This window comes from Poecilia reticulata, chromosome 1 (assembly GCF_904066995.2).
Source record: "Poecilia reticulata chromosome 1, P_reticulata-male-v2, whole genome shotgun sequence".
NCBI lineage: Eukaryota > Metazoa > Chordata > Actinopteri > Cyprinodontiformes > Poeciliidae > Poecilia > Poecilia reticulata.
This window is the reverse complement of record NC_088830.1, coordinates 31,432,707-31,446,167: the sequence shown is the minus strand read 5'-3', so window position 1 is coordinate 31,446,167 and position 13,461 is coordinate 31,432,707. Positions and strand designations below refer to the sequence as shown.

Sequence of the window (13,461 nt, the reverse complement as noted above, 5' to 3'; positions counted from 1 at the left end):
TTTTTATTTTTTTTTTACTCAAATAATGTTTACTTTTAATGTTCTGGATTGAGTCATACTTGCCTATGTTATTAAGTTTATTTATCTTCACCCTGAGTGCCAATAAATGTGGACTATATATTGTGCATTTGAACACAACTATTTGTAGATAATACATTCTGAAAAAGGACAAAGAAAAACATCTTTCAAGCCATTTATTATTCATCTCACATGAGAAACAAAAACTAAAATGCATAATTTTGTCTTCACATAGACACTGCAATGAGGGGAATTTAACAGGCAGTTTATTGTTTTACTGACAAGAATCTTCAGGTCCAGGCGGTCCCACAGGTCGGACCTCCAGAACCTCAGCGAACCCCTGTCCAAACCAGCAGGTGACGTCCGCCGTGTCCAGAGAGAAGAAGAAGAGTCTGTCTTTGCATCGGGTTCTCCTGTAAACTGACCTGGGGTCTGCTGACAGCACAGCCCTGATGGCGGCGCCGGCCTCCTCCGGACCGCGCAGAAACTTAAACCTGGGTCTGTCGCACTCAGACGGTTCTGTTAAGAGAGACGTGGTTTTAAAACAGGGGTGTCCAAAGTGTGGCCTGTGGGCCATTTGTGGCCCTCAACTGCGGTTCAAGAATGATACAGATTTGTTTATTAATCTTTTTTTAAATCATGGTAAAGTTATTGCTAATATAATTTTCTTCCAATGGAAAATGTTAAGCATAACACAAAGTATTTGCTGCATCCAAATTGGCTAAATACAGCAAGCATTTTAAAAGAAAATGACCTGAATCTCTTTCTTACAACTGAGAATAAATTTGTTCGAATGAGCCTGAAAAAATAGAAACCTTAATTTTAACACAGTAAACGACCACAATCCTTTTTACATTTTGAATCCATCATAAATAAAATCTCTTTTCTACAAAAAAATTTAATTAAAACATTAGACAACTTTCTTTGCTTGCTTTAGTTTTTTGTTTTATATTTTGCTTATGAATACTTTTTACTTGACAACTTTGACTCACATAAAGTTTGGAGATTCCCGTTTTAAAACAAGTCAGAAACAACAGCGCCCTCTTGTGGAGGACATCAACCTTTACCTGTTGTTTTACCAGACGGATGAGCAGGAAGGAACATCTCCAGCTGTTTCTGAGCTTGGGGGGTGAAACGCACATCCAGGCTGGAAACCGGAGGCTCTCTGATCCAGTCGGCGATGGTTGTACTGGAATCACTGCCATAACTGGGCCGGTCCACGATCTCTGCTGCTGGTTCGGTTTCTCCGCAGTCTGACACTTGGTCTTTGTCCTCACCATCAGGTGGTGTCGGATCAGCTTTGCTTACATAAGATTCCACTTCTTTCAGCAAACTAACAGCTTCTTCAGGTAGAAAAAACTGAGTCTGTGGCGGCCTTAAACAAACACCTGCTTCAGATTTCCCTCTCAGGTGAAGAATCTCATCTTCATCACCTGGTGTTTTGTCTTCTAGATGGAAAAACGCCTCCTTCTCTTCAGACGCCGTCTGTAGATCTGGGTTCGATTCCGGCCCCGTCCTGGTGTTGAGAGAGTCGTATTCTGGGATGTACGGTTTAATGTCCAGGACGGGAGTGCCGGCAATCATATCAATATCTGAGAGATGCAGCGTGTCACCTAGAAAATAAAGAAAATATTTTAGGATTTCCTCAAATCGCCGCACACCACATGAACTATAATCCCATTGCATGTCATTGTTTACATGCGGAAATTTCACGTTCAACGCAGGAGGAAAAAGAGTCGATTCTTTTACATGCCGTCCATAAAACGAAGTGAAACCTGGAGATGTAGGTATTTATTCATTTAGTGCCACAGAAAAGGCAAAAATAATGCAGAGAAACCATTGAAGAACAACTCTACAATGCTCAACACAGACCCGTTGCCATGGTGACTGAGAACAACAAGGTCACTAATGTATCAGGATTCAACACAAAAAAAAACATTTTCCACACAAAGAACAGAGCATTCTGTTTTTAGACTCGGAGTCTACAAACTGTTTTTGTTTTTAGACTTGATGTTTATTTTGAGATTATTAATAAATGATCGCTGTGATAGATTAGCTAATTTAAACACCTACTCTAATGATGATCTGTCAGATTTGGTGTTTAGGTCACGTTTTTTAACTGAATCGAAACAAACCAAATTCTGCAGCACATCCACATGTTAAGGTTGTCAAAGTCGAGCTGTTTTTTATTTAAAGCTTTTTCCTGACTGTGTTATCTAGTTGACTTAGTGTTGACAATCTGTATCAAAGCAGTGCGTCCCTTTTTCTTTTATACATCATGTGTACATTTATGATTTAGTGCAGTGGTCCCCAACCCCCGGTCCATGGACCGGTACCGGTCCGTGGACCAATTGGTGCCGGGCCGCGCAAGAAATAGTGAAATATTTCCGTTTTATGTATTATTTGAGTGTAGAGGATCTTTTATTTTGAAAATCCTTTAACCGGATTCTCTCGGTTACTTGCGCGCCAAAACTGAGGCCACAAGCAGCAAAATGAGTCAGAAACAGATCAGATGTCTTTGGAAAGTTTCTTTGCAAAGGGGAAAAGGGCCAGAGAAGAGACAGGAGAATGGATTTATCCCGGACCGGTAGGTGAGTCCCACATTACAAGCCGCTCTGCGTAACATGCGGTGACCGACTGCTAATGAGGGAATGAAGCTTCAAGCTGCTTCGCCACGTAGAGACCAAGCAGGCTGTGGATATAAGCAACACTTCAGGTGTTATTGTCTCTCATCACTCCCAGATGGACCCGTCTCGTTGCAGAGAAACAAGCTCAGGGCTCCGTTAGTCATTATCGTGAGTTAAAATTTTCACGAAAGTAAAATGTTCGTTTTTGTGGCACATCTGTATCTTATTTTGAGGGGATATGTAAATGTTACCATAGCGACCAGAGTCAGAGCATTTGGGCAGTGGTCGAGAGGAGATGAGTAGAGCTTGTGAGTATCAAGTCTGGTTTAGACGGCAAGATTTAAGATTGTCGGCCGATTCTCCAAACCTCTGTGACCACAGAGCTGATAAAAGAACAACAGGTTCGATCGGTTCGTGTCTCCAAGGCAGGAGCAACACGAACCAGTTCTAGTCACGAACATTCAAATTCCAGAGGATAATCCAGTAAAACCTCCAACATAGCGGGAATTTAGAATAACCAAACACGGATGACGATGTAGAAGCAATAGTGATAGTTTGTGGAGTCATTTTAGAGATAAAAGACGTAACAAAAAGAAAAGGCGGTGGATAAAAGATGACGGGAGCAGCCGCTCTATTTGCTGCACTATGATTTGGAGGTGAATGTTTTTTCATAGTTAACATTTTTAACTGAATAAACATAATAAACATATATAATAATGACCTTTACATATGATAATAAATATTTCCACATATCTCCGATGTCCATCGGACTCTCAGTTGAGCGATATGTCAGCTGTTTGGGATTCCCCTCTGTTCTTACGTCACCGCGCTTTCTGATTGGCTACCTGTCACAGCAGGTTGTATTCTCGTTTAAAGTCAGGGAAAACCCCACAGGCTGCGATAAAAAGGCCAAGACAACCAAATTGGGTATATTCAGGATTTAGCAGGAACACCAACATGCAGAAACCTTATCTGACGGTTCAAGCTCCTCCTCCCCCCCAAGTCTTGACCGGTCCGCGGTAGTAAAAAGGTTGGGGACCACTGATTTAGTGCATTATGTTGACAACTTGACAGCTTTTTGCCCTCCAGCAGGGAGCAGAGGAGATGTTGCACTTGTGACGTCCCGCTGAAACATACCTACATCCATCTCATGCAAAATGGCTTCATACCTTGGATTTTATCCAGCTTGGCCAGTGTCAGTCCAAGGGAGTTTGGTCGGTGTGGACTTCGTGTCGAGTAAACTCCGACTCTCTGACCGTTCAGCCTGGGAGGTTTAACCTTGGCTTTGTAACTCTGATGTCCATTTTTATGGAAAAGAAAAATAATCCTGTAAAGATTGAATGTTATTAACAAGATACAGAATGAAACATCCACTTCCAGGCTTCAAAAATAGTAGAAAAAGTAGCAAAAACATAATATTTTGATGTCCTTCTCCTCAATGAAGGAAGGTTTCTGCTTAAGCTCATCTCAGGGTTTTATTTGTAGTTACAAAAGATGATTTTAGGATCTTCAAGCAATAATGCTGCTCAGCATGGGGTGGAGTGTGAAGTGGCCAATTTGACCGGATCAAAACTACATATGGGTTGGAAAAGAGTCTCTGCCTCAAAGACAGAGTTTAAGTTTCCTGGTACCTAATGACTAAAAAGAATATCAGCCAACTGGAGATAAACGATAAATTTTAGATACATGAATGTAAGACTTTTTAAGGATGTGCAGACACCCTGATTTGGGCTTCATCTGCAGTAATGTGGATTTTGATTCAGTTTATCGAGGAGAAAGAAGAAACTGATCTGAAAATCCCATAAGCCCTGGGGCAGATGGAGAACCTCACCGTGTTTTCCTCCTACTGATGTTAATTTTGCCTCTCAAGCAGGCGCGGAGCAATGGGGGGCGGCTGCCCCCCGGCCCAGGTGCCCATGGGGACCCGGGTCTGGAGGTGCCACGGAGGGAGGAATTATTTCAAGTCGCTTTAATCGCTTTAATTTCTGATAATAGATGGAGAAAGTGCGCCCTCGCCTGTTCAGAAAGGTGTATGTAATGTTAAAGTTACTGTCCCTCAATGGAATATATAGTAGTCAGTCCCAGTGACTGTTTCACTCACGGTTTAGTCAATGTGCTTCCTGTGTAAAAATGAAACGAGATAGCACCCCCCCACCCTCAACAGTTTCCAGCAGCGCAGGCGATACACGTGAGGGGCCTGGTCATTGGCCCCGCCCCCCGGCCCGACGCTGACTTGTTCCGCTAGTGATCTCAAACTAACATCAACAACAAAACTATGATAAGAGTATCCTAGAATCAGTTTCATTAATTTATTTCCAAAGCACAACAACAAAAGAATAAGAGGTCAAGGAGTCGGCCTTGGGGAACTCCACCAGAAAATGTCAATCACTTTGAACCAATATTGGATATTTAGATTTAATTTTGTTAGAATTAGCAGCTCTTTCCTGTAGTTTATAAAATAAATCAATAAAACAGTGTTTATCAGAAGGTCCTGAGCGGGACTAAATCCACTTGAGGCTTTTCTAAGCTTGACAGGTTAAAGGAAACCCAGATATATGTGCAGTATATGCGTGTCGTACCAGACATGCGAGTACTGCTCGAGGCCCACCAGCGCATGCTCGGGGTTGTTGAAAACGCTCTGCTGGATTCGCAGCTGAGCCCGTGACGGACCGCAGATAGTCGGCTGCCTGGGCGTCCCGTTCTTCACGGAAAAACAGGAGCTGATGTAACCGATCGGCACAGTCTGGATGTTTCCTGCAAATAGTGGTTAAAATATTTTAAAAGCAGGCAGTTTAATCCAAACAGGAGAGGTAAACACAGCACATATTTTTTTTGTTTACATCTAACCTAACTCAGTGATATGATCTTTTCCAGTTATGGTGGACAGAACAGATGGTTTGTTTAAAAAAAAAAAAACATTGTTGTCATGGTTACACATCTTAATTTTGACCATTTGACAACTCTAGCTGTAAAAATTACTTTGTGACTAAAGTGATTTAATTTAATCTTAGAAACGTTCATCTAATTGGTGCAAAAGTAAAAGTTCTTTTGATCAAAGTTTTTCAGGCATTGTGAAGTTCTGTCAATGAGTTCATTTTGTCTTCAGTCCTAACAGCTAATCGTGCAGTTTATGTGTATTAAGTATAAATAGTATATCCACCTTGTTCTAATGCGTCTGGCGCTGATAATGAAGATGTACAGTCTTTTTTATTGTGGCCAGAAAAGTCGGCCTTTGACACAGCAGCCTGAATCGACATCAGATGTTTGCGATGCGCTCTGATAGCCCCGTCCAATGTCTGTCTGTTTAGAAAAAGATGGAAGAAAAAAAAGGTTATTAATGGAGACAAAGGAATACAAAACTGGAGATATCTTACCTCCCACCATCACATTATGGCTAAAGGGCTATTTCACTACTTTTAAGGAATATGGAACACCTTAGTTCAAAATCTAAAATACTTCAGATCTGAATAAACATTACTAAAAATACATTTTGCTTCAACCTGTAAGCAGTTTTTTTTACATGCTACGTATTTGAATATTCCCCTTTTATAATTTAGCTTGAAGTACTTGGTGTACTCTTGAGTGTTTTGAAAAGTGCTATACAAATTACATATATTATTAACATTTTTGAAAACATAAAAAGAAGCCATTTATACCACATTAGAAGAGGGGAAGCTTGAAAATGCCAACAGTTAATCTGGTGAAACATGGAATAAATTACTATGCAACTGACAGAAATTATTTAAAATGCAGTTTACGGTACACCAAACTATCAATAAAACAATGCAGTGAAACAAACTAAAGACAACTAATTCCACAAGGCTCATTTTTAGGAATAATTTACCCTGAAATAATCCAATTCAGATTAGATCAGTCTAAGGTTTTCTTCCCCCCCGTTATCATTTAGTAGCTATGTCAAATCAAATAAAGTTCAGATTTAGTGAAACAGCCCTTTAACCAGCAGTCCAATCGGATGCTAACTTCATCTTGGTCTTTTTAAAGTTAAATATACCTCAGATTTTTTATTTCTTTTCGCATTACAGAAACTTGTTGCGTCATCTTCTTCGTGTTCTCCCCGCAGTGCTCACACAGCGGACTCATTTTTACTGTAACGAAGAAGAAACAACGAGAGAAAACAGGTTTTACCAGGTTAGCCTGTAGCTATTAACGATAGTAGCAAACCGTCGTCCGAACGTCATCACGGAGGACGCAGCTCGACGTCGGCGTGGAGGAAGCACGTGTTGGATTTTATTGTTGGCCAACAAAGACTGTTTACAGTGAAAAACAAACAGCTTACATGAGGCACTAAAGCGCCCAGCTGAGCATGTTCTGGGCGTGAAGCAGTATAAAAACCGCTTATTATCATTAACTAAAATTTTACGGCCATGGTAGAAAATAATTGAGCGGATTTTGGTTGTTTACACATTCATACTTCTAACAGCAGGTGGCAGCAGAAAGGCAGGTGAAAAGATAAAAAAAAATGGCCTTGGGAGCTGGATGTTATAACAAGAAGTCAGCATAAGATTTTTACTATAATTACTTCAGTAGACGCAAATATAAAAGCAAAAAAAAAAGGAGGGTTAGAACTGAGCTCTGTGGCACCCCACATGTTAGAGGGGCAGAGGATGACAGGTGGCCTTTAACCATAACACAACAGGTTCAATGTTCCATGGCTACATCAGATCTATTTATGAACTTTGGCCAGGTTATTTCAAAGCCTATATTTTCTTCTGGAGAACCAATTATTTTGTTAATTTAATTGCACTCACAAGATACAAAAAAATAAAGTACACCTGCATTTTATTGGTCAAACCTGACTGGAATCAGATTCAACTTAATTGACCAAGATTATTCAAATTCATCCAAAAGGGAAATTAAATGTTGTTATAACTCATATACATTCAAGTTTTTCAAAGGATTCTTGTAGAAGGTGATAGCTGTTGGCAGGAAAGCTCTCCTGTAGCAGTCTGTATTACAGCGAATTTGAAGAAGCTTCTAACTAAAAACAAGTGATTTGTTTCAATCGCTCACACTGTTCAGAGAATAAGAATAGACATATACTGTATACTTAATGTACGTCATCCACCAAAAGTTTTATCTGAAGAGGTAATCCCAGAGCATGCTGCTGCCATCACCATGCATCGCTGTCTCATCAGTCCAGAAAAGACTCTCTAAAAGCAGTTTTTGGAAACCTTCCCAAGCAGTTTGTTTCATCTAGTTTTTATCAGTTTTGCAGAAAATGTCTGTTTTTGTAACATAGTATAAGTCTATTCCTAGTAACTGTATTCACTGTGCAATAGTATGTATCTATAAAACAGTGATTTGTGTATTTCCTCTTCCTGACTGATACCTTTAATGAGATCCTTCAGTAACTTCTCTGCAAACAATGACTTTAGATAAAGGATGCAGATGTCCAATAAATGCTACCAGGACAGCTCAAGCGTATGTTGAGGTTTCAGTGTAATCAGATTCACCGTAATAACAGAATAAAGTGTTTGTCCAAAGGATCATCACATTTATATAACCAAAATATGATTATATAGCCATATCTGCAACACGTTCTATAGATTAACTACACATGGGCTGGTGTTTTCAAGCTTTTTTCAGGCTAATTATGACAATTTTCTGTTTACAGCTGATGAAAACATAAAATATTACATCACAACAACAATAATACAGAAATATCATCTTAATGACTTAAAAACAATATGTTTTATACCTGTTTAATGTATGTTTCAAAATACTTTTATTTTGGCATGCAAACATTTGCGAGTCAACGAGTCTATGTGTCTCTATTTGACCCTAACGGTGGAAAACATTTTAAAATTATTTGTGACGATGTAATTTTTTTTACATCACAACAGCCGGAAAGGTGTGAGCCGTCACTTACTTTGACTCTCCACCCTCTTTCCTGCCAAGTTACTAATCAAAAAAGTGAAAGTTCTAATTTTTTAACTTCACTTTAACTTGATGAATCTGAAAATAAAAATATAATTCATCAATTTTTACACGATTTTCTGTCTCGGATGAAAATAATGACCAGCTTTTCATGATGTAAGCAGGTAATTTTATTTAATCTTTTTTTTACAAAATTAAGTGAAAGACAATCCACTATTACAAATACAATTACAAGTTATTCTTTCTTAAATAATGAAAGTTAGATTTAGCTCTTTACTCAATGCAAAGTACAAAAAATAAAAGGCAAATTTGTATTAGTCTGCAGTAAAGCACATTTCAGAATAAATAACCAACGCAGGCATGGTTCGCATTCAAGCTTTTTTTTCACATAAGCAATAACAATTGTCTCTCTGCAATAAGAAAAAGCACACAAACCAAAATAAACTTCAGACACACAGTGTGACCTTAAAAAATAAAAAAGTAGATCTGGGTTTCTAGATCTGGACTGATGGGGAAAGTTTATATCTGATTCCCTGGCAGGTATTCCTGAGGCAGAGGAGGGCTGGACAGCGTTGGGACTGAGTACATTTTGTTTTGGTCGGCCGAGTTCATCAGCGGAGTTTCATCTAAACCTGGAAGAGACACACAGATAAAACGGTTAAACTGACTTTTTGTTACTGATAAGAAGAGCGGGAAGAAACTCTACCTGAACTTGGCAACAATTGTTTATTTGAACGTCTCACACTGGGTTTTACTTTTTATTATTAGTATTTATTTTGTCTTTACCCAATTTTGTGCTCTGAACTTTTATGAGTTGGGGTCCGGGAATGTTTTGCATGTATTCTTTAAAAACTGAAAAATGCTAAAAGATTAAGTTAAAAAATGTAACTTAATTTAACAAATAAGTTAAGAAATAAAAAGCTGCAGTACGTAACTTTTATTTTAAAAGATGTGTGTTTTTTATTTTACATATTTGTTAAAACTGCCAAAATGTTGCGACAGAATGATAAGAGATAGATAATCTGTGAAAAAATCCAGCTCCTCCTTGTGCTACTATTACTGAAGAAATGTACCGCTCCCGGTCAAAAACAACCAATTAGAGCCAGAAGGTGTGTCTTAGCGCTGTCAATCAATCTCATGTACTTGCTGCTGAATGTGCTAATGGCGGGGAAACAACTTACTGTTACAGGAAAAGCATTTATCAGCCGTCATCAGTGGCTAAGTTAACTAACCTTAGCATTCACAACAGGCTATGCTAACTGCAGCTTAGCAGAGAACAAAGGAAGTGATTGACAGCGCTAAGTCCCGCCTCCTGGCTCTGATTGGTTGTTTATAGTTAGCACTGTGAGAAAGCAGAGGAGCTTGATTTTTTCACAGATTATCTGTCTCCTACCGTTTTGTCACAATATAGTATATATAATATAAATATTATAATTTTTATAAAAGTTACATACTGCAGCTTCAGTGAGAGCAACATTCGGACATTCCTACCTTCATCTGCTCTGTCGTTTTCCGAAGGAGAGACGTCCTCTTCATCATCCGGGCCCAAGTCTTCTATCAGAACCTGGTCTGGGGACTCTCTGTCTGGAGACTCTGGGTAGAGCGCCTCCACCGGGGGAGGAGCTGGAACTGCAGCTGGAACATCCTGGGATGGGGCTCGGACTGGAAAAGCATCTGGAAATTGAACTGGGACGTCATCGGAGGCTTGAACTTCGATTGGATCATCAGCAGCAGGCTGAACTGGAACTGGTACCATGTAGGAGGCTTTTACTGGGACTGGAGCGGCATAGGGAACTTGTATTGGTTCCGGAGCGGCATAGGGAGCTTTTACTGGGACTGGGACAGAATATTGAGGTTTTACTGGGACTGGAGCGGAATAGGAAGCTTGTACTGGAACTGACACAGCATAAGGATCTTGTACTGGTTCTGGAGCTGCGTACTGAGCTTGTACTGGGACTGAAGCGGCATAGGGATTTTGTACTGGGAGCTGCACATCTGGAGCTGAATACTGGGCAGGAACTGGAGCAGAATCTACCTCTACCTTCTCAAAAAGTGGGTTTCGGACCAGCACAGGAGCAGGTGCATCTACATCTGGAGCTTGTTGTGACTCCACAGCCGGGACGCCAGCCTGAGAGGTCAGTATTTGACCCGAGATGACTGGGAACTGCAGGACGGGGTCGGTCTTCCGAGGCCTCCCTCTCCTCTTGGTGCCACTCTTGTTCTCGCCTCTTGACCTTTTCCTCTGGCTCTCCACCCTGAAAGAGTCCAGCTAATTGTTAAGCCAGCTGACAGGGAGGCGTGATGCATTTGCTAAGCTAATAGTACAAAGTCCCTGGCTGTGATCTGGGGCATCATCACCCACCAGAGCAACCTTTGCTTTCCTCTTGCTCCATATTCAACATAAACGAGACGAGAGATAAGCAGCTAGAGCTGATAGTGTTACCGCCATGAAACTTTAACATCTACTTAAATGTTAAAGTTTAAGTAGATGTTAAACTTTAACATCTACTTATCTACAAGCATAAAGCATTATGCTTTATAAAGCATTATGCTTTATATTTAAAGCATAATGCTTATGCTTTAAATATTCAGCATAAGCATTTAATCTTGTATTTTCACTGACAGGGTTTGTCTTAAAAGAAATTTACCCAAAAACCCACTGGTTAGTTTCCTTCTCTTCTGCTTCGGCTTTTCTCTTCTTGAGAAGCTCCCGGTCTCTCAGCCGCCGCCGGATCCCGCCTGAAACAAATTCATAACAAAAAACATGACCATAAACTTAAATATGGACTAATCTGCAGCTATTAGGCATAACAGAAAGACCTGGTTTCTGTGTAGGATTATTTCTCTCTGGCTGCACACTGACCATGCTTACACTGCAAAAACACAAAATCTTACCTAGTATTTTGTGTTTAGTTTCTAAAGCAAATATCTTGGCACACTTGAAATAAGACAAAACCTTTCAGCAAGATACAAGAGTTTGTTTTAACAATTCCTTAATATTGATGGAAGAATGCTAGTTCCACTGGCCGATTATTTCACTTATAACATGGGAAACATGTCTTGCTATAAGTGAAATTATCTGCCAGTAGAACTCATAATTTTTCACCAATATTATAACATTATTAACTTAAAACAAGCTGGAAAGTTACTTTTCAGTTAGTTTTGTTTTATTTCTAGTGTACCAAGATATTTGCACTAGAAACTAGAGAAAAATTACTTGGTAAAATTTAATATTTTTGCAATGTGGGAACAATCTTTGACTTTAAAATAAATCCCCAAACACGACTCTATCAGATCAAATGCAAATAGATAAATGCAAAAAGAAGCAGAACCAATACCTTCCTCCTGGAGTTGGATTTTATTCTCCACTTCTTGTAAGTTCTCCTGCTGCGACGTCTCCTCCATTCTGGCTGCAGATATGAATGAATTGAACTGTAAAGGCGCGCAAGCAAACAGCGCAGAGAACAGGAAAAAAAAAAAACTGTGTTGTCTATTCCCACCCCCCTCCTCTAGACGAATTATCTGGTTAACCATTACTCAGAGCTGGGAGAGTTCTTGCAGCTTGGGCCTTATCGTGTTTGTAAAGCTGGAGGAGTTGGCACTGAGCTGTCAGAGGGAGAAAAAAACTGTAAAGCAAGAGAAAGTTGTGTGTTTGGAAAGGGGAGGGAGGCGGTCAGTGTGTGAGCGGTGAAAACCTGCCGAGTTAGTAGGTTACAAGCAAAAAAGTTTGAGTTTTGTTCATATTTCTGCACAAAAGGCTTCTCCAAAATCATACATAATCAGAACAGCCTCCCCTAAAGCCTCCCTGCAGAACCAAACAAAGTGAGATGAGCGCTCCCACCCTTCAGCCTGCAGCAGGGTTCATCCCCTCCTTATCACTCAGACGGAGCGCGCTCAGTTGGGAGGGTTCTCAATCTGCTCTCAGCATATTGAGTCCCCATGTGTGTGTCCGAGCCACTCAGGAGAAAATAAAACCAAACCAACGGATTAAATGACCCTGGACGTCCCAGCTGTTTAGGGAATGCTGGAGGGTTCCATTTAAATAAGTACACCCCTCGATGCAAGAGGAGCAGCAGTTTTCTGTTTGACATTATCAGTCGGTGGAGGAGTATGGACACACACAGCACCTTATTTCAATCAGGTTGAGATCTGAGCTTTGACTAGGCCATCGTGTCAACTGGATTCCTATCTTTGTCAGTCAATGCGTTACAGGCGTGAATCACCCAGCGTTATTTTATTTTGCCATATTTTGGTTTCATCTGTCAAAAATTGTTCTGGGAGACTTGTGGTTCATTCAGACGGAGCTTTGTTGTTTTCTTTTTAGAGAAAAGCAACAAAACAGTCAAATTTATTGTTTTATACACAAACTTAGTGAATAAGAGCCTTCCTTTGCTCCTGAAAGGCTAAATTCTAACTTGAAAACTAAAATAAAATAATTATAGTAAATAACATAGAAACTAAATAATTTAATTTAATTGGTGGTCACTTGGGAATCCCACACAATGTATCTCAAGTTGGCTCACGTCTTAAAAACTGCTTTCTAACTCATCAGTTTAGTATTAGGGTCATTATAGTTGGAAAAAAATAACTAAATATCCACCAAAAAAAAAAAGAAATTTTGACATTAATCTCAGGAAATTTAAAAAAAATAATAATAATTTATTTATTTAATTGCTAAATTTCAAAAGTCAAAAATTTCCAGGTTTTATTTTTTATAATGTGGTGTGTGAGACTCATCTGGTGACTTTTTAAAAAAAATCTAGTGACTTTTCTCTGTGTTACTGGAGACTTTGGCCACAACACATGAAAACAACAATCACTGTGCATTTAGAAAAAATGCAGTTTTATTTGATTTAAAGAAACATTAACATTAATCATAACACAGTGTTAAGCTGGTTAAAATGTTAACTGTTTGTGT

At 39.6% G+C, this 13,461-nt stretch overlaps 2 protein-coding genes across 7 annotated transcripts; both read right to left on the bottom strand.

Moving 5' to 3' along the window:
* Positions 1–179: 179 nt before the first annotated feature.
* On the bottom strand, positions 180–6,893 carry trmo (tRNA methyltransferase O). 5 transcript variants are annotated; one of them, XM_017304795.2, is made up of 6 exons: positions 6,792–6,893; positions 5,806–5,945; positions 5,225–5,399; positions 3,815–3,972; positions 1,086–1,631; positions 180–537 (listed from the first exon to the last, which is right to left on the bottom strand). In XM_017304795.2, the coding sequence occupies exons 2-6, from the start codon at positions 5,900–5,902 to the stop codon at positions 293–295; spliced, it is 1,221 nt and encodes a 406-aa protein (XP_017160284.1). In that variant the 5' UTR covers positions 5,903–5,945; positions 6,792–6,893; the 3' UTR covers positions 180–292. The 5 variants fall into 5 exon arrangements, with proteins under 5 accessions (XP_017160284.1, XP_017160232.1, XP_017160262.1 ...); XM_017304743.2 differs by having other exon boundaries at positions 6,658–6,866; XM_017304773.2 differs by having other exon boundaries at positions 1,098–1,631; positions 6,658–6,866.
* Positions 6,894–8,902: 2,009 nt separating this feature from the next.
* On the bottom strand, positions 8,903–12,912 carry hemgn (hemogen). 2 transcript variants are annotated; one of them, XM_017304209.2, is made up of 4 exons: positions 11,882–12,912; positions 11,204–11,282; positions 10,035–10,798; positions 8,903–9,175 (listed from the first exon to the last, which is right to left on the bottom strand). In XM_017304209.2, exons 1-4 carry the CDS (start codon positions 12,075–12,077, stop codon positions 9,063–9,065), a joined length of 1,152 nt encoding a protein of 383 aa, XP_017159698.1. In that variant the 5' UTR covers positions 12,078–12,912; the 3' UTR covers positions 8,903–9,062. The 2 variants fall into 2 exon arrangements, with proteins under 2 accessions (XP_017159698.1, XP_017159696.1); XM_017304207.2 differs by having other exon boundaries at positions 11,192–11,282; positions 11,882–12,906.
* Positions 12,913–13,461: the final 549 nt, after the last annotated feature.

Bases quoted from the DNA above. Each gene is read 5' to 3' on its own strand.
- trmo (XM_017304743.2), bottom strand. From the start codon at position 6,746: ATGAGTCCGCTGTGTGAGCACTGCGGGGAGAACACGAAGAAGATGACG. The intron at 5,946-6,657 runs GTATATTTAACT...TTTTCTAAACAG, and splicing joins AAAGAAATAAAAAATCTGAG to ACAGACATTGGACGGGGCTA. The intron at 1,632-3,814 runs GTATGAAGCCAT...TTTATTTTCTAG, and splicing joins CAAGCTGGATAAAATCCAAG to GTGACACGCTGCATCTCTCA.
- hemgn (XM_017304207.2), bottom strand. From the start codon at position 12,077: ATGGTTAACCAGATAATTCGTCTAGAGGAGGGGGGTGGGAATAGACAA. The intron at 11,283-11,881 runs GTATTGGTTCTG...AATTTGTTTCAG, and splicing joins AATCCAACTCCAGGAGGAAG to GCGGGATCCGGCGGCGGCTG. The intron at 9,176-10,034 runs GTAGGAATGTCC...TGTCTCTTCCAG, and splicing joins AAACGACAGAGCAGATGAAG to GTTTAGATGAAACTCCGCTG.